The 17,936-nt window shown below is 56.1% G+C and overlaps 1 protein-coding gene across 4 annotated transcripts in view; it reads left to right on the top strand.

The window, feature by feature from the left end:
• The window catches only part of PRKAG2 (protein kinase AMP-activated non-catalytic subunit gamma 2), a 260,830-nt gene that overhangs the window by 79,291 nt on the left and 163,603 nt on the right, over positions 1–17,936 (top strand). For all 4 annotated transcript variants that reach the window (XM_023250755.2, XM_023250752.2, XM_023250754.2 and 1 more), the window contains exon 3: positions 2,203–2,482. In XM_023250755.2, the coding sequence (XP_023106523.1) occupies positions 2,203–2,482 (280 nt within the window). The remainder of the gene's footprint in view (positions 1–2,202; positions 2,483–17,936) is intronic.

The raw sequence follows: 17,936 nt of genomic DNA, 5'->3' as shown, positions 1-17,936 counted from the left end.
CGCAGGTGGTGTCGCGCCATAAGTCAGCCCTGCCCCCCTGACGCGCCACAAACATCAGGCAACTGTTAGTTACAAATTCATGACCAGGAGCACGGATCAAATATGCATGGCGTACTCACTGTGTGCCCGGTGCTTCCCCGCCATGATCCAGTCAACTTCGCACCCCGTGGGCCGGCCTAGTGTCCCCCCTTGGATGGATGAGGGCCCTGGACCTTAGGTCGCTTGTCCACACCGCTGGAAATGGAGCCGTGATTCAGACTCCAGTCTCCGTGTCCAGACTCCTTGCCTGCATCGCCCCCCTGTTGGGTCACCTTCCACTCCTTGTGTGACGTTCCCCACCCCCCCCACCCCCACCCCCGGCCATAGGCGCGTCTGGTCTACTGCGTGGAGAACGTCTCCTCCTTAGTCATTCTTGGGGTTCAGAACAACGTGAGGAAGCCTGAGTCCCATAGGTGGGGGGGATAGTGGCAAAATCGAGAACTCAGAGCACAGGGAGCGGAGGTCTAAAGGCTTTCAATATCAAGGGCTAAAGAGAGAAAAAAATTCACCTCTCTATAAGGAGACGCGCTTGTGGTCTGTGACTGTTGTAGTCCCGGCCTCTGGCCCAGAAGCTCACTCACTGAAGGGACGGACGTGGAGCCCACCTGGGCACCCCCATATGGCCCCACGGGCCCTCTAGTATAAAGTGGGGAGTTGTAGGGAGAAGTGACTTGTGGTTGAGGGTCACTGAGGCCCCCCTCAGCCCCACCCCCACTCCCGGGAGGGCATAACCTCCAGCGAGGAGTCATAAGCCCAGTTCGGGGCGCCCTCTGGTGGGGGAAGAGCTCACAGGGGCCCTGGGTCGCTCAGACACCCCCGGGGACAGAGGCCAGAGCCCCACAGATGCTACCTCTGGTCGTGTGCGTGCCCTCGTGCCCTCACCTATCTTTGCGAGCCTGTGGCCACCAGCTGGGTGGCATCGCGGGGTCTCAGCACGCTGGGCGGTTCCCTGCCCGGCCTCCTCCTCGCCCCGTGAGCCCCGTGGACCCGTCGCTGTTCTTTCCTACCATGGGACCGGGTAGGCCCTGAGGTCCTTCTGGCCCCCGTGTTGCAAGTTTGCCAAACCGACAGGAGCAAACGAACGCGCAGAGGGTAGCTCCTGCGACTCGGGGGCGGGCGGGCGTGACGCCTCGGCTTACAGATGAGGAAACTGAGGCACGACGAGACTAAGTTGTGCACAGGGAGGCCCAGTGAGGGGTGAGTCGGGGTCAGACCCTCGCGCTTAGGCTGCAGGTGTAGCTCTGGCTTCTGATGTCCGTCCAAGTGCGTGAGTCACGTGCCCCGGCTTGACGCCGTGGACGGAGTCGTCGTTTCTCAAACCGTAACTACAAGGTCTGGTCATCAGCGAACTGGGCCTTGTTAACTTCCTTCCTGAGCCCTGTCACCAGCCCCAGTCATCCTAATGCCACAGCAGCTTGTCGGGGGGGGGGGGGAGGAATTCAAGCCCCAGGCTGGCCGTGGTTCAGGCCTTAGAGGTATACGTTTCCTCCTCTGAATTTTTTTAAATTCTATGAATTAAGTTACTTCTTTATTAAATTATTTATTAACTTATTTATTTTAGGGAGGGCGAGAGCAGGGAAGGGGCAGAGGGAGAGGGAGAGAGAATCGTAAGCAGCCTCTCTGCTGCCAGCACCGAGCCTGACGCGGGGCTCGATCCCGTGACCCTGGGATCGCGACCTGAGCCGGAATCAGGTCGACCGACCGAGCCACCCAGGCGCCCCTGTGTTTCCTCCTTCGAAGAGGGCCAAGAGACCCTCGTGCCAGGGTAGTCAGACCTCGAGAAGGACAGACGTGAGGCGTGAAGAAGTAGACGCCGGGAGACAGACCCACAAATGGGATAAAGGGGTCGCTGCCTTTTCCGTGCTCGTCTGCTCCAGGAAGCCCCTTCTAGAGGGCTGGGTGGAGGTCAGCGGAGCCCTGGGTGGTGCTGACGGGCCTGCGGACGGGCCACCCTGGGTCAGGTCCTTTCCTCCGGCCCGTGGGGTCGCTCCCGGTGTGTGCAGAAGAGCTCGGGGCCGTCTCTGGGGCGGGGTGCCACGAAGGTGCAGCCCGGTGGCCGTGAATATGGGGAGGGACCGGTCCAGCCGCGACGCGTCCGGCGCGGGGCTGAGGTCTGAGTGCCCGTGCTCGGAGTGACCCCTCTGTTTGTCTGTCTCTCCCCAGGTGGACAGCCCCTGCAGCTCGGGCAGCCCCTCCAAAGGGTTCTTCTCTCGAGGCCCCCAGCACCGGCCCTCCAGCCCCGTGTCTGCTCCCGTGAGGCCCAAGGCCAGCCCCGGCTCTCCCAAAACCGTGTTCCCATTTTCCTACCAGGAGTCCCCTCCGCGCTCCCCACGCCGCATGAGCTTCAGCGGGATCTTTCGCTCCTCCTCCAAAGAATCTTCCCCCAACTCCAACCCGTCTACCTCGCCCGGGGGCATCAGGTTCTTCTCCCGCTCCAGAAAAAGTAAGACATTGATGCTATTGTTTCAGGTGGGTGCCGGGCCGCTGGGGACCTTCCTACGGCCCGCGGGGCCACGGTGCCACTTGCGGGGCGCCCAGGCTGGCTGGGTGGCTGTCGGTGACTTGGTGCTGAGTACCTATGTCTGTGGCCGTCCCCCAAGAACAGCCGTCGCCTCGGAACACTGCCGCTTTCCACCTGTCCCTCTCTCCCTGTACTAAGGCGTCGGTTCGAGGCTGACCAGAAACATCCCGGTACTCACAGTGTGACTTCTAAGGACAGCCGCAGACACTCTGGCCGGCAGCCTTCCCTGAAATCAGCAGTGCTGTGGTCTGCCAGAGGTGGCCCTCGCGGCCCGTGGCTGGTTTCGTGGGGTTTGAGCGTCCCCGTTTCCGACAGATCCTCACTTTCTGTTCTGGGCTCTGGGCAGCTGGGGTCGATCTAGAGAAACAAGGGAAGGAAACGTATGCTTAAGAGAGAGTCGAGGCTCGTGAGTGTTCGTGAGCGGAGGAGAAAATACTCTCCACGGAGCACTGTTGATCATAAGCGGAAATGCACGAGGCAACCTGTAAAGGAGACGGAGTTTTTCTCCTCCCCCCGTGTCTCAGCGCATCGCCCCGCGCCTTCTGAGTTTTTCTGATGACAGAAAGCTCCTGTTGGGGAGGGCAGTGACTTGAGGTCGTCTCTTCGTAGCCTGCATTTGCACTCAGGACCTGCAGGCTAAAGCGATACTCGATCTGCAAGGCCGGGGCACGCGGTGCAAATTCAGACTCTGTGATTTGCAAGGAGAGGGTGGGGAACATTCTTTTTCTTTTCTTTTCTTTTCTTTTCTTTTCTTTTCTTTTCTTTTCTTTTCTTTTCTTTTCTTTTCTTTTCTTTTCCTTTTTTTTTTTGTGGTGTGGGATATTGTTGCCAGTACCCCCGAAGTCATCCCCCTCGATGAGCAGACCTAAGCATAAATTCACAGATGTCATATGACACAGTGGCCCTCCAGGGGACATCAGGGGGGCAACATGTAGTTGGGAACTATATATACAAAGCCCACGAGGGAGGCCTGTGTCCCAGCACCGATGCCCTCGCGTGCTAGGAAGCATCCCCAGCTTCCTTGACAGAGATGCTGAAATTCTCAAATGTCCTCTAAGAGGAGGGGCTGTCAGACAGATCTTCATCGGCGTGTCCTGTTTCTTCAACGGTGGCATCAAGCCTCCGTTGGTTATGACAGAACGAGGCTGCATCGGGCTCCTGGGGCTGCCGTAACAAAGTACCCCAACCTGGATGGTTGGGACAACAGAAATGTCTATTTTCACGTTTCTGGAGGAAGTCCAAAATCAAGATGTCGGTAGGGCAGTGCTCCCTCTGAAGGGTCTAGAGAAGAATCTTCCGCGACTTCCTCTTGGCTTCGGGTGCTGCCAGAAATCCTCGGTGTCCCTTGGCTTGTAGAAGCATCTCTCCGATCTCTGTCTCTGCGTCCATCGTCGCCTGTGTCTACGTCCGTGAGGCTCTTCTCTTCTTATAAGAGCTAAATCATATTGGATTAGCAGCCCATCTGTCCGACTCTAGCGTGAGGGCATCTGCGGTGACCCTGTTTTCAGACAGGTCACCCTCTGAGGTTCCTGGGAAGGCATGAGTCTGGGGTACACTGTCCAAGACAGGACACAGGTTGTATGGGAAAAGCCGAGATGTACAGTTCACATCACGGGTTGGGGGCGTAGACGATTTTTTGTGGGTGTGGAGTGGCCAGCCTGTTACGACCAGGGTCCTTTCTGAAGGTAGAAAGGAGAAGCCACGATACGGGGTCTGGGGGGGTGGGATGTTGGCTAGTGGACAAGGGCCAGACTCTCAGCTCCCTGGGAAGCAGGAGCCCTTGCTGCCTTTTTCTGTTCGGCATTGTAAAGCGTTCTTCGGTGTTCTTGGCCGGAAGATACCGTTTCAAAGGTCCGTCTCATAAGATGCTATGGAGTAGGCATTGCTTGTCAAGGCTCCTTTCCACCATCTGGCGAGGCAGCTGCAGAAGGGGCTCAGGAGAGCTTTGGAATGGCTTCAGCCGCTCCTAAAGACAAGCATTGGTTTCGTGGGGGTGGGCGCTTGGCTTCCCCACAGAAGCTCTCTGGGAAGGGATGTTCAGACCAGAGAAGACCGGGTCCCAGGACACCCGCCCATGCTCCCGCCCTTGAACCACCGACCAAGGATGTTTTCCGAGTCCACCCTCTCAAGGTGATGCCTCCTCGAGTTCTGTCTGCCGCCTGCCTCTCTGTCGTGTGACTTAGGGCCCACAGGGTGGCACGGGACCTAAAAGTTCAGCAGCCTCCCGGGTGGCACAGATACACACACGCGAGCTGGACAAACACCGTGATCGGTTGTTAGGGGGAGAGGAAGCAGGAAGACAGAAACTATCACGCTCCTCTTCAAGGGGGAACTAAAAAAGGAAAAGGAGATAATTCGGTCTTCAGACACTCCGAGAACGAGGAAGGGAATCTAGGTGGGAGCTTCAGTTCCAGATGGTACATCTGGCCCTGGCACCAGTGGGTACCCAGGCTGGCGGGCGTTCTTGGCCCAGGGGAGAGAACCAAAGCTCTGTTCTAGAAGGATCTTATCTCGTGGAGGAGCTGCCCCCGTGGCGTGGCTGCAGTCTTCCACCGATATTTACCTCTGGCCTAAGGTCCCGTGTCACGTTGATTCGAGACATGTCTTGGGGCTTCTGGGTCTTTCTCGTACTGCCTGCAGCCCCACTATGTAGGAGCAAACCTGCTTCTCTTGAGGGTCAGGGTCTTACCCCACCCAAAACCATAATCTGCTTTTTTGCCTCTTCCTCTCATACGCTGGTGGGCAGACTACAGCCTGGGGACGAACTCTGGCCTGCCACCAGTTGTTGTAAATAAAGCTTTATTGAAACAGTCACACCCCTTTATTTCTTTGGAGTGTGGCCGCTTTCACGTTGCAGGGGCAGGATCGAGCAGTTGCAGTGGAGACATTATGGTCCAGAATGGACCCTGTCTAGCACCTCAAGAAATCCGAAGTGGCCTGGTGGCAGTAGAAGCTTCCAGAACAGCGAACCTTTAACTTGGAAAGATTTTTTTCAGAGTTTAATCTTGCCTTTGGAGATGAGGAAAGGAAAGGAAAGCCCATGGCAGTATGTTCCTGAACTCAAATAATAGTTTAAAGGTTTTTAAAATTTTTTAATATTGATTTTTGAGAGAGGGAGATAGAGCATGAGGGAGGGAGGGGCAGAGAGAGAGGGAGACACAGAATCCAAAGTAGGCTCCAGGCTCTGAGCTGCCAGCACAGAGCCTGATGCGGGGCTCGAACTCACGGACCACGAGATCATGACCTGAGCCAAAGTCGGACACCTAACCGACCGAGCCACCCAGGCACCCCAAAGTTTTTTAGATAATAATCAAACAATCTTGCACAGTCAGCAAGGCAGGACCTCAAGAGTGGCTTCATGTCACGTCACTAAACTTTGCTTTCTAATCGTTATTAATTATTATAATGTAAATATTCTGCCTGATAAACGTAAATAATTACAAATGCCTATTACGTGCATTCTAAGTGTGTCCTATGTAACAATTGTTTTAATCTTCATAAAAAACCCTATAAAGTCATATTTTTACCATTTTTATCAAAATAAAAACTGAGCCACAGAGAGGGCAAGTCATTGAGCAAAGGCCACACAGCTGGTAAGCGGTGGAACCAAGATCTGAACTCAGGTGGCCTAACTCCCGAATCTACTTTTAACCCAGATACGAAGACTCTTCTTTAAAGAAAGCTAGGTTTTGGGGCGCCTGGGTGGTGCAGTCGGTTGAGCGTCCGACTTCAGCCAGGTCACGATCTCACGGTCCGTGAGTTCGAGCCCCGCGTTGGGCTCTGGGCTGATGGCTCAGAGCCTGGAGCCTGTTTCCGATTCTGTGTCTCCCTCTCTCTCTGCCTCTCCCCCGTTCATGCTCTGTCTCTCTCTGTCCCAAAAATAAATAAACGTTGAAAAAAAAAAATTTAAAGGAGGGGATTTTAGGAACATATAAGCCAATAATAGGACGATAGCCGGCCATTGAAGAGAAAGGAAAATAGAGGTATTTCCTTGGTTGTTCCTTGCACCAAACTCACTTCCATGTGGAACGAAACTTTGCCTGTTACTTAAACGCCCCGAAAAGTGGATGAAAATCTTGGGGTGTCAGGCCTTCGTCAAGGGTGCAAAAAATATGTGTGTAAACGCGATGGGAGCGTTCACAGCCTTTCTCACCGTCCCCGGAAGTTCGCAGGCTTGATGCTGAGAGCGTCGGTACATTGGTCTGGGTAGAGAAGAGTTAGATGATCCGCGTGGGAAAAGCACGAGCTATCCGAGGGAGCAATGCTTAGGTACGTGATGGGGTCCAGGGAGTGAACGGAAGACTCCAGAAGGTGGATTTGAGCTGGGCGGGACGTGGGAGTTTGGGCAGTGAGACCAGAGCCCGAAGCTCAGTTGCTGTTCTGGGGAGGACAGAGGGGCAGGGACACCTCTAGAGGGGTGCTCCTGCGTTCAGGGGACACCACCGCACCCCCAGCTCCCACCCTGCCCCTTAACACCTCCTCTTTTTTTTTTTTTTTTTAATGTTTATTTATTTTTGAGACAGAGAGAGATACAGAGTGTGAGTTGGGGAGGGGCAGAGAGAGAGGGAGACACAGAATCCGACGCGGGCTCCAGGCCCCGAGCTGTCAGCACGGGGCCCGATGCGGGGCTCGAACTCACGGACCGCGAGATCGTGACCTGAGCAGAAGTCAACCAACTGAGCTGACTCAGTTCAGCTCAACCGACTGAGCCCCCAGGAGCCCCTCAACACCTCCTCTTTGGAAGGGCCCTCCTCTGGTGCCTGCACAGAATAGAAGCATTCTCCACATCACAATGCTTTTTCTCTGCTGCAGATAGCGGGTCTTTATCGCTTCTCTCGGCTGCCCTTCCCTCCAGAACGTACCCGCTGTGAGACGAGGGCCTCTGTTTCGTCCCGGGCTCTTTTCTCAGTGTCTAGAACGGCGCTGGGCACTTAGAAGGCATCCAACAAACCCCTTGCCTTTGTTCATCGGTGAGTCCGCCCGCTGGCCTGGGCTCTCAGGCCTGCCGCTTCCGAAGACGGGGCATTGCCCGCATTCAGCGAGAGGTCTCGGCGGCTTGGAGAAGCGCGACTCTTCGCAGCGACGATAAAGGAAAGACAAATGAAAACTGACCACGGAAGGAAGACCGCTTCAAAAAAGCAAACACGCACGCACGCACACCGATGCTCCCTCGGAGCCCGGCCGGCGGAGAGGTTTCCCTCTGGCCTTCGCACAGAAGACCGCTTGCCGCGGAGGCCACATCCCTGGCTCCCTCAGGCCCTGCAGCTGCTCTGAGTTGTCATGCACGTCCGTCCATCATCGGGCCTCGCCCTCTGCCTCCCGAGGTGGACGTCGGGTCCCCGGCCTGCCTTGCGGAGGGAAGAAGCCGCCAACCCGCCAGCCTGGAGCTCTTTCCTCGGCCGCCGGCCCGGCCTGTGGCTTCTCGGTGACCTTCCAGCAAGCCCCGTCGAACAGCTTTTTTAGTCTCCATCTCAGGCTCCCGTAGGACCCGTGCCCGCAGGGACCAGCACGTATCCCTTCCTTGGTCTGTCCCTGGAGCACATTCCTTCCTGCCTTCTAGCAGTGGTAGCCCCAAGTGAGAGAGCTTGTCCTGAGCTCAGTTGTCCGTGGTCTTTCTCCAGGATTTCTGTCTTCCGCTGGCAAAGGGCACGCTTTCTCCTGGAAGTAACTTCAGCATGGGAATCGAATCACGGGGGCGCCCTGAGGTCCATTCTCTAGGCTGCGGCCAGAGGGCGCCGCCAGGCTGGCCACAGGCGCCCGGGACGGGGCGGCTGGCTCCCACCCGCACCCGGGTAGACGGCTTCGAGCTGGCCGAGGTCTGCAGATGTGAGACCTTCCTCATTCAGGTCCTGTGCCCCCCCGGAAGTCTCGTGCCCGTCCTCCCACCCTAGTTTGAACTCACAATATCCAGATGTATCTTCGGTCTCCTTGTAAAGTGCCCCGGATCCTTTGTGGAGCAAGGCAGGCTATGAATTATGAGGACACAAACCTTCGTTTCCTTGATGATGCTTTGGAAACTGGGCCAGATTTGGTCACACTGCGTCTATAGCATGCTCCGCTTGACAGAGAACTGTAGAACTCACTGGATTCTCTCACCCCGGTGGACACTTTGATGTCAGTCATTATAATTTAGAAAGCCCAGACCTCGCGCCTCCCCCTGACCTTTCTAGAAGAATTCCCCTCTCTTCTTCTTCGGATTCAAGATTTTATCGGCCAGGCTTCTTTCCAAACCTTCGGAGAGGGAAGAGGCGTGCGTTTTGTTCAAAGGGAGAGCTCTCTCTCGGGAGTGTTTACGTTTCCATAAGAAACAAAAACCTCGTTTTGGCTTAATCCTGAAGAAAGATTTTTCTGATTGTGAAACTGAGTATCTGAAGCCCCTGGTGGCTTAGCCTCTCAGTAACCACCAGCCTTCAGATAAATCAGGTCCTTTTTACCTCCTACTGGGGAAGGGTCCTGGAAATTTGACAACCGAAGTCGGACGCTCAACCGACTGAGCCACCCAGGCCCCCCCGTCGTTGGCTTTTGCGGATGGATTTTCTAACTGTAAAGGGATCTCTTTGGGCAAATGATGTTTTGGCTCAAAAGTCAGGATAAAGATATGACAGTAGAAATGCCAACACGCAGCCATGATACCGGTCTCGTTATTGATTGTAAATGAGCTTTAAAAGTTTGGGATAGAGGGGCGCCTGGGTGGCGCAGTCGGTTAAGCGTCCGACTTCAGCCAGGTCACGATCTCGTGGTCCGTGGGTTCGAGCCCCGCGTCAGGCTCTGGGCTGATGGCTCAGAGCCTGGAGCCTGTTTCCGATTCTGTGTCTCCCTCTCTCTCTGCCCCTCCCCCGTTCATGCTCTGTCTCTCTCTGTCCCAAAAATAAATAAACGTTGAAAAAAAAATTAAAAAAAAAAAAAGTTTGGGGTAGAGGGGCGCCTGGGTGGCTCAGTCGGTTGAGCATCCGACTTCGGGTCAGGGCATGGTCTCACGGTTTGTGGGTTTGAGCCCCGCGTCAGGCTCTGTGCTGATGGCTCAGAGCCTGGAGCCTGCTTCAGATTCTGTGTCTCCCTCTCTCTATGCTCCTCCCCTGCTCACACCCTGTCTCTCTCTCAAGAGTAAATAAAGAAAAAAAAATTTTAAAAATTAAGAAGTTTGGGGTAGGGAGCACCAAACCAGCCCTGAGGCATTTCTGTCCCTGAGACCATTTCTGACACCCGAGAGGAGGAGGCAGGTTTCTGGCCTGTGAGTTTTGTTATGGCCTCACTTCCCACCTCCAGACTCCAGACCACCCTCCCAGGTTCCCACCAATTGGTGTTTTCCCCCAAATGTCTCCTTTTTGCAAGCATCTTCCCGCATGGATTTTGGTAAACGTTGTTGTTGCCATGAGTGATTCTAGAACATAGACTTCAGGCCTACGGCCAGCTGCTTCCTCACCCTCAACGGCTGAGCGTGTGTGAGAATTGATGATGGCATCTTCGGATCTTTCTAGAAGACTTGCGGGAGGGGGCTGAGTATTCTGCGTCGTGCTCTGTTATGCTATTCACGTGGTGTCCCAGAGAAAGGGCCTGAGATGGGGTCTGAAATTGCTGTTTGATTGTAGTTCCTGGAGGTACACGAATAGCCTTCAGGCTCTGCGCACAACAGACACGCAAAAGCATCGTGGAGGAGGTTGTCCAATCGTGTTAGGAAGACCCTGGGTCCAGATGCAAATGCCATGGGCAGGGTCAGGTTAGCGGGGCAGGGATACGGGGGTCAGAGAAAGGCATTAAAGTCAAGTTGTCAGGCAAGGGCTAAGTTGGAGACTCAGGTGAGATGAATAACTTATTCCAGACACTGTTCGGTAGATTATAAAAATATACAAGTTCGCTTAATCCTTATAATAACTTTTGTGGATTTAACTGTGTCCCCGCCGAAGAGAGATGTTGGGGTCCTAACCCCCAGTCATCTCTGAACGTGACCTGATTGAAATAAAGCCATGGCAGGTGTAATTAAGATAAAGCCCTACTAGAGTCAGGTGGGCACCAAATCCAACATGACTTGTGTTTTGTAAGAAGACGGGCATGCGGGGTGAAGCCACGTGACAAAGGCAGAGACCGGTGGGGTGGTTCTAGAAGCTGAGAGATGCCAGGGGTTGCCGGCAGCACCGGGAGCTGGAAGAGGCAAGGAAGGATCTGGCGGCTTTTCAGGGGGAGCTGCTGACACCTCAGTTTCAGACTTTGAACCTGCAGACTGCGAGGCAATACATTTATTATTATTTTTTTTTTCACGTCTATTTATTTTTGAGAGAGAAAGAGAGGGAGACGCAGAATCCGAAGCAGGCTCCAGGCTCTGAGCCGTCAGCACAGAGCCCGATGCAGGGCTCAAACCCACGAACCGTGAGATCATGACCTGAGCGGAAGTCGGGGCTTAACCGACTGAGCCCCCAGGCGCCCCTAGGCAATACGTTCCTGATGTGCTTTGTCACTGCGACTTTCCAAGAGGGCAGTTTGAGTAGCCGGGGAAGGAAGGAGAGCGTGTTACCGGGCCAAGGACTGAGACAGAGATGGCTTCTTTCAAGGTGTTTGGGTCAGAAGGGAAGGGGAGGGGAGGGAGGGGCGGCAGATACCTGGTGCCCAAAGGCGGCGTGAGCTCCTCTACTCCTCCCGGCCCCTCCCTGCACGTGACGGGGTTTCCACCAAAGTCGGGGACAGGACATCACTTCCTGCCCGTGCGCGTCTACAAGGCTGGAGGCGAAGACAGCCGGGTGCTGAGGGTGTCGGAGGCTGGGGGCCCGGATCCGGTGCCTCAGTGGGGAGGGCAGCTGGCCAGCCGCCTTCCTGGGCGGGACGGAGACGAGACCAAGAGAAACCCTTCTCACGTGGAACCACTGAGAACCTGGGCTCATTTCTTGCTGGGGCCCCCCTGAGCCGATCCTGAGGTGTGAAGGTAGACTGGGAGTGAGTGGGTGGCTTGGCGTTAATGGAAGTTTTGGATTGGCCTATTTTAAGATAGGAGAGGTGAGCGCATTTATAGGCTGAGAGGCAAGGAGCCAATGTCAATACGCCGGCGGGTTGTGACAGGCCAGGGACGTGAGCCTGTGTCCCTCGCTGGTGTCGGCTTCTGTTCTCCATTAGACTGCTGGACTTGTGCTTGGGGGACGCCTCCGTTTGTCCTCGTGGCCCCGACAAGGCTGTCTGTCTCCCCAGTACTGCCTTCACCCACTCCGAGGCCATCTGGGTCCCTCCGGGTTGTTCGGGGACTTGCGCTGCTGCGGGTGGGGACCTCCTGTTCGCACCAGAAGCACGTTTCTGCAGGTGGCTGCCACGGCGTTTATCAGTGAGCTCTGAGCTCAGGCTCAAGGTCAGGTCTGCAAGACGGCTGCTAATCCCTGACAAAAGTGACTTGTTCTGGGTCCCAAGGCTTGGTAGTGACGTCGGTGTGCGTGAGCTCGTCTGGTCTGAACGCGGCAGGTGCTGAGCACAGTGTGACCCGTCCTTTTCCTGAGCACTCCCGGATTTTGCTCCTGAGAAGAACCAGGCCGCCCCTCTGACTTCACCGAATTAACCCTGCCTCTCAGTGGTGGCTCCTCCCTGGGGCCCTGAAGAGCCACGATACGGTCTCTTCTGCACCTCTTTGGTCCTCACACATACGTATATATGTTAGAGCGTGTGCACACATCTGCGTAAATACTGTCAGATAGCTGAGCCCCCTTCCTCTATTAGGCACGTTCTGAGAAATGTTTTCCTGCCTGTTGCCGAGATCGTCTCGAGCTCTGGAGACTCAGAAGGCGGCCATGCTGCCCTCGGCTGCTACGTGCAGCCCCTTTCTCTTGTCTTTTCTGCCCCTTGTCCGCTGGCCCCTCCTTCTCCAAAGTTCCAGTGCATGGCCTGTCCCTACCACGTGTTGGCGGAGTCTGATAACCCGTCTGACAGCTGCCCCTCCCCTTTCTTCTGCACGGAGCCTGGTCTTATTCGGGGCCCAGCCCCAGAGCAGGACCTCCCATTGGTCTGATTCAGTTGGAATTATCCCTTTCCCATTGGGGAAGTGCCTGGCTTCGGGGCCACTGGCCTGGAGGGTGAACCGGGACCTATGTCTTGCCAACAAAATGTAAGGAGAACTCTGTGAGGAATCAGAGAAGACGCACCTCCCCCAACAAAAAAGAGACACACGAGAACTAATTCCCTCTCCTTACTTTGTGGTTTCCAGCCACGGTGGCCATCTTGTGACCATAGCCAACATCCAAGATGGCGGAACAGGAAGGTGGGGACGTAATCCTCTTACGTCACCGAGCTTAGCATTCTAGATGACACATGTCCTTGTAGTTTAGTCTCTTTTAAGTTATGTTTTTCCGGTATAGGCCAGTAAAGGATCCTGACTGATACACGTCTCTTTGGTAACAGAGGTGAGATTCATCCGGATGGCAACCAGAGCAATGCTGGAAAATTGGGAATATTCCAGATGGAAGGCTGGAGGCGGGAGGAGAACTGGAGCACAGTCTTTAATTTCCCCCTGTGCTATGAAGAAAACTAGAGCAGGGTACAGAGGCAGATGGGGGTGCTGTTTTGTGGAGGATGGCGAGGGAAGGAGAAGTCCCATAAGGTGACCATGACTGAGCCAGCCAAGAGCAGTGCAGAAGTCTTAAGACAGGGGAAGTGCCCAGTGCAGGTGAGCAAAAGCGTCACAAAAATGTCAGTTCCCAGCCTTTTTGTTTTTCTCCTCCCAAACTCACCCTCAACAAAGTAGATAACCGAACATGCTTATCAGGCCGACTTTGGGCCAGGTCTGGTTGTTAGAGTTCTGCCTTCTGTAAACTCACTTTTTCTATATGCCATTCCTCCCACTGTTTCCTTAAAAAAAGAAAAAAAAAAAGTTTACTTTTGAAAAGTTCCTACGTTGTGTTCAATGACTTGAGAGGCTCTGAAGGGATGGCCGCCGTGGGTCCAAAGTCCCAGGGCGGCTGGTTGACCTCGAACCACAGAGCCGAGTGAAGGCCATCCGTGTTAAATCTCTCCTGCGTTCAAGACAAGACGGGTTTACTCTGTGTCCCCCTTTTGCCTCCATATTCTGAATGCTCGTTTGAACCTGATTTTCCATAGAAAAATGTGGGGGTGAGAGAGCAGATCTGGGTTCCATTAACAGGCCCCCATCGGGCACCGCACGCTTCTGGGGTTTTTCTGGCTTTGTGGCCAAGTGACCACTAGGGGGCGATACAGCCTCACGTGCTGAGCCTTATGCCCCAGCCGGTTGGCTCTGCCCAGAGGACAGAGGCAGGACTCGCTCGCTGTCCCTGCCTGGTTTTTCCCAGCTTGGGAAGTCTACCTTCAAATGCACAGCCCACACAGAAGAAAGCTGATGTCCCTGAGCAGACGGGTGGACCTCACACCTGACCAGCCCCCACCAGGCCTTTTAAGGGGGGTTGAAGGTGGGGGGGATCATTTCACTTTGACTGCATTTGCTCAGTCGGTATTTAATGAGAACCTGCTATGTGCCAGGCACCCGGGATACAGCCAGCAGGAAGTGAGCTCCTGCCCTTGTGGGGATTACGTTCTAGGGAGGAGAGAAAAGGAGACGTATGGATAGGGGTTGGAGGCTGCTGTTCCATGTTGGGCCATGGGAAACGGAGGCATCGAGCAAGGGTGGGATAGAACCGGGGAGCCGACCAGCCGGGCGGGCGCGTGGGCAGGTGCACCCGCAGAGGGAGGAACGGCGCGGGGGTCCTGAGCGGGGGCACCTGCCGAGCCTTGTGCTGGTGTGGTTAGAACTGAGCGAGGAGGGAGACGCTGGTGAGGTCCGCGAGGCGGGGCGGGGGCCTTGCAGGCCAGGGCAGGACTCCAGGTTTTCGCTGAGCGCTTGTCAGCACGTGTTGTTCAGCGAATGTCCTGCTCTCTGGAGGCATTAGGCGGCTACTGGGCAGGGAGGGTCCGGGGGGGACCAGCTGGGAGCCGCTGGAGTAGACCTGGAGATCCGTCTTGGTGGCCTCCCGCCTCCTTTGAGACGTCCTCAAACCCTGCCGTCTCCAGAAAGCCGTACCTTAAGATCAGGCTTGCCGTGAGCAGTCCGCCAGAGCTCAGAAATGCAACTGTTATTTTAAGTATCTGCGCGCTCCGTGTTCCCCTCCGATCTGCTTCGGGTACCTTCTGTCTTCCGGAAGATCGTGTGTTTCGTGTTCCACTCGCTTGCCTCTTACTTTCCCCCACGCTGTTCCAGGTCCACGCGCTTAAGGCAGAGCCTTAAGCAACACAGTGCCCCCCCCCCCCCAGGCCTCTGACTGTGGTCCTCCCTGAGGAGAGCACGGGGGTCTGGGCGGAGGGCGCAGCTGGGTCAGCAGATGTATCTAGAGGAAGGATGAAAAGCTGCCGTAACCTGCAGGAAAAGGGCTGGTCCCCATCACACTGTAAAGGGGAAAGTCACTTGGGGTCCCCCGGGGCTCCCTTTTCTGTCTTCTTCCCCTTGGGGGCTCCTGGCTCCGAGAGCGACAATGCCTTACCCTCTCCCCCGCCACCCCAGACCAAGACCAGCTTGCAGGGACAGGTCTGACACAGGCATTCAAACCAGCATGTACGTGACAGAAGTGAAAGTTTCCGTATTTCGGGCGCGGTTGGCACATTTAGTGTATAACTGAGGAGGAGTTCCTGCCAGACGTTTCGGAAGCAGTTGTCTCTTCAGAACCCCACGGTCGTGCAGTCATGGCTCTCGGGGTCTCAGACAGGGTGGCATTTTGGCAGCTGGCCCGCCACTGAGCAAGAAATGGTATCTCGCTGTCATACGTGGGCACTAGTCTACACTGAGTGACGGCTATGGAGGGAAGTCAGCGCCCCCCCGCCCCCCGGGCCCTAGAATGTTATCTTTGTCCTACCAGAAAAACACACTGAAAATCGCTGACCTGGGCAGCCACCTACTCTCATTACACTGACGGCGACTCAAGGTCACGACCGTGGCATCTGGAGGACGGGCAAAGAGGAAAAGGTGGAGGGCAGATCCCGGGACCCAGGAAGTGTGCGTCGGCCCAGTGGGAGGAACTTACCGCACGGGGCGTGAAGGTGAGGCCAGAAGCTTCATCCCAGGCTGCATGGATTGGGATGTCTTTGACGGTGACCCCCAGCAAGAGACGCGTCGTATGCGGTAATCCAGAACATGCATGTTTTTCTCCAGCGTCGACCCTGGCCTCTGCCCTCTATTTCCAATTCGATGCCCGTTTGTTCTAAAAGCGTGCTTTCTCTGACCCACACGGCTGGTTTCATGGGGGGGGGGGCGCAGCTGGGGGGGGTATGCTTCAGAAGATACCACCCTCGCTGGTCATGAAGCACAGGACGGCTGCGGAACGCTTGCAAAGTGGGTCTGGCTGGGAACTTCCAGGGGCTTTGCCAGAGACGAGCCGTGGTAGACGTTCGAACTCTCCAGGACCGGCTCACCGCTGCGACCGAGGTCACGTGGACTTTGAACACCCCAAATAAAGTTAATTTTCGGTGGGCCGTTAAGCCGAAATACCAAAATCCCGCCACGGGTGACTGTCCTCCCGGAATAGGTTACGTCTCAGTTCCGTCAACCCGGCTCCTTGTCTGTGGATCCGAATCAAAGGGTGCCCTGCCAGCCGTTTGAAATTCTCATGAGCTTTCCAGAGGAGTTTATTTAACTTGGAAAACTCCTGGTCCTTTCACACCATGTCTATCTTGGATCACAGACAGTTTCTCCTTTCTCTGCCGGCAACTTGAGTGGATTTTTCAAATAAAAGTTTGTTTTCCCGTAAAATGCCAGAGGTTTTGTACTGTGTGCGAAGGAATGAACTTTAGAGCCTCGAGTCTCTGATTCACATGCCAAGGGCTTCCCGGTGCCGAGAACCCCCTGCCTCGCCTTACCCTCGGAGCCGGCCAACGCCAGGCGGCCCGCCAGCCTGTGAGCGTGCCCGTGCGCACAGGGGTCCGAGAGAGTGACTTTCGTCCCCCGGCACTTGGGTCTGGAACTTGAGGCTGGCTTCTGTGCAGAACGTCTGTACCGACCGTTCTCGGTCTTCCGTTCTCTTGAGGAATCTGGTCTCGTTACAGGTCAGTCGGCTACCTGTGCGACCGAACTATCCGTGTGTTTAAAACAGCCAGAACTTAATGGCTGTGTGGTTATAAAGGTGAGGGAGAAGGTTGCTGAGAAGCTCAGCGGGACTCAGGGAGGCAAACCAGAGATGAGCACGAAGCCTGTGCCTTTCCTGGGTGGGAGAGGTGGACGGAGGAGGGCAGCCCCGGGGCAGGGTGGGGGCTGGAACCGGGAGCCGTGGTTGGCGGTTGGTCTGCCTGGATGGATGGGGAGCGGCCACGGTCAGAGATGCCACCCAGGGCCAGAAGCCAGCTGAGAAAGGAGCCTGGGCGTCACGGCTGCAGGGACAGGTCCCTGTGTGCCCAGCAGAGCAGGGGACCCGCTAGGAGCGTGAGAACCCACAGCAAGGTGCCAGCCCCTGAGTGGACGCCACCGTGCGACGGTGAGCCCTGGGTGCTGTGCTCTGCCCCTGGGTGTGGCTGATACATCCAGGCACATCCCTCCCCGCCCCCCCCCCAGCCCTGTGGTGACAGGAAGCCGAGAGGGTCTTAGGGAAACTTCAGTGTCACCTCCATTGACAGGAGTCAGCTCTAGGATGTCCTTGATATGTGGTCCCACCACTGCTTCCCCGTGTGCAGATTCCCGTTTGCCGATCGCTCCCTGGGCATCATTTGCGTGCCCGGTTTTGCACCTCGCTCTCAGGGGACGTCCCAGGACCTGTGCAGCTGGTGCCCATGCCTCAGCGGCAAGAGGCCTGGGGAGGGGGGGGGGGCGGCCAGCAGGGGAACTTGGCCCTCTAACGTGCCTCGAGGGGCCCTGAGGCTCTCCCTTCCCAGCCACGCTCCGGAGCAGGCAGACGCTGGCCGCTCCCCCACCCCGACCCCCAATCACCTTATTCGCTCGCCCCCAAATTCCAGCTGCCCCTCTCGCCCCCGCCTCTGGCCTCCGGGACCTGATTTTCTTTCCTCCCACACGCGCTCTTCTCACACCCGGCAGCTCGTCCTTTGCACGCTTCATCTGCGTGGCCCTTCCTTCCCGTGGGAAGCACAGGGACGTGACCGGAGCCCGAGCGGCACGCGCAGGGTCGTGGGCACACGGTTAGGCGGGGCCGGCGTCGGGTGGAGGCGCGTGCCAGGCCACGTGGCAAATATTTTAGGCTTTGTGGGCCACCCCACGCCTCTTGTAGACACGAAGCCACAGACAAAATGTAAACCGCGTTCCAATAAATCTTTATTTATAAAAGCAGGCGGCCAGCAGGAACCGACTGAGCCCCCCCCCTCCCCAGGCGTCCCCGTCTCACCCCCTCCTCCATCCCGCAAATCCGGTCTCGCCGCGTCGTCCACACCCTGGCCCTTGGCTGGCTCTGAGCTCATCTCATGGCCA

Source organism: Felis catus, chromosome A2 (genome assembly GCF_018350175.1).
Source record: "Felis catus isolate Fca126 chromosome A2, F.catus_Fca126_mat1.0, whole genome shotgun sequence".
Taxonomy (NCBI): domain Eukaryota; kingdom Metazoa; phylum Chordata; class Mammalia; order Carnivora; family Felidae; genus Felis; species Felis catus.
Note: the sequence above shows the minus strand (reverse complement) of the source record. Positions and strands in the feature narration are given on the sequence as shown.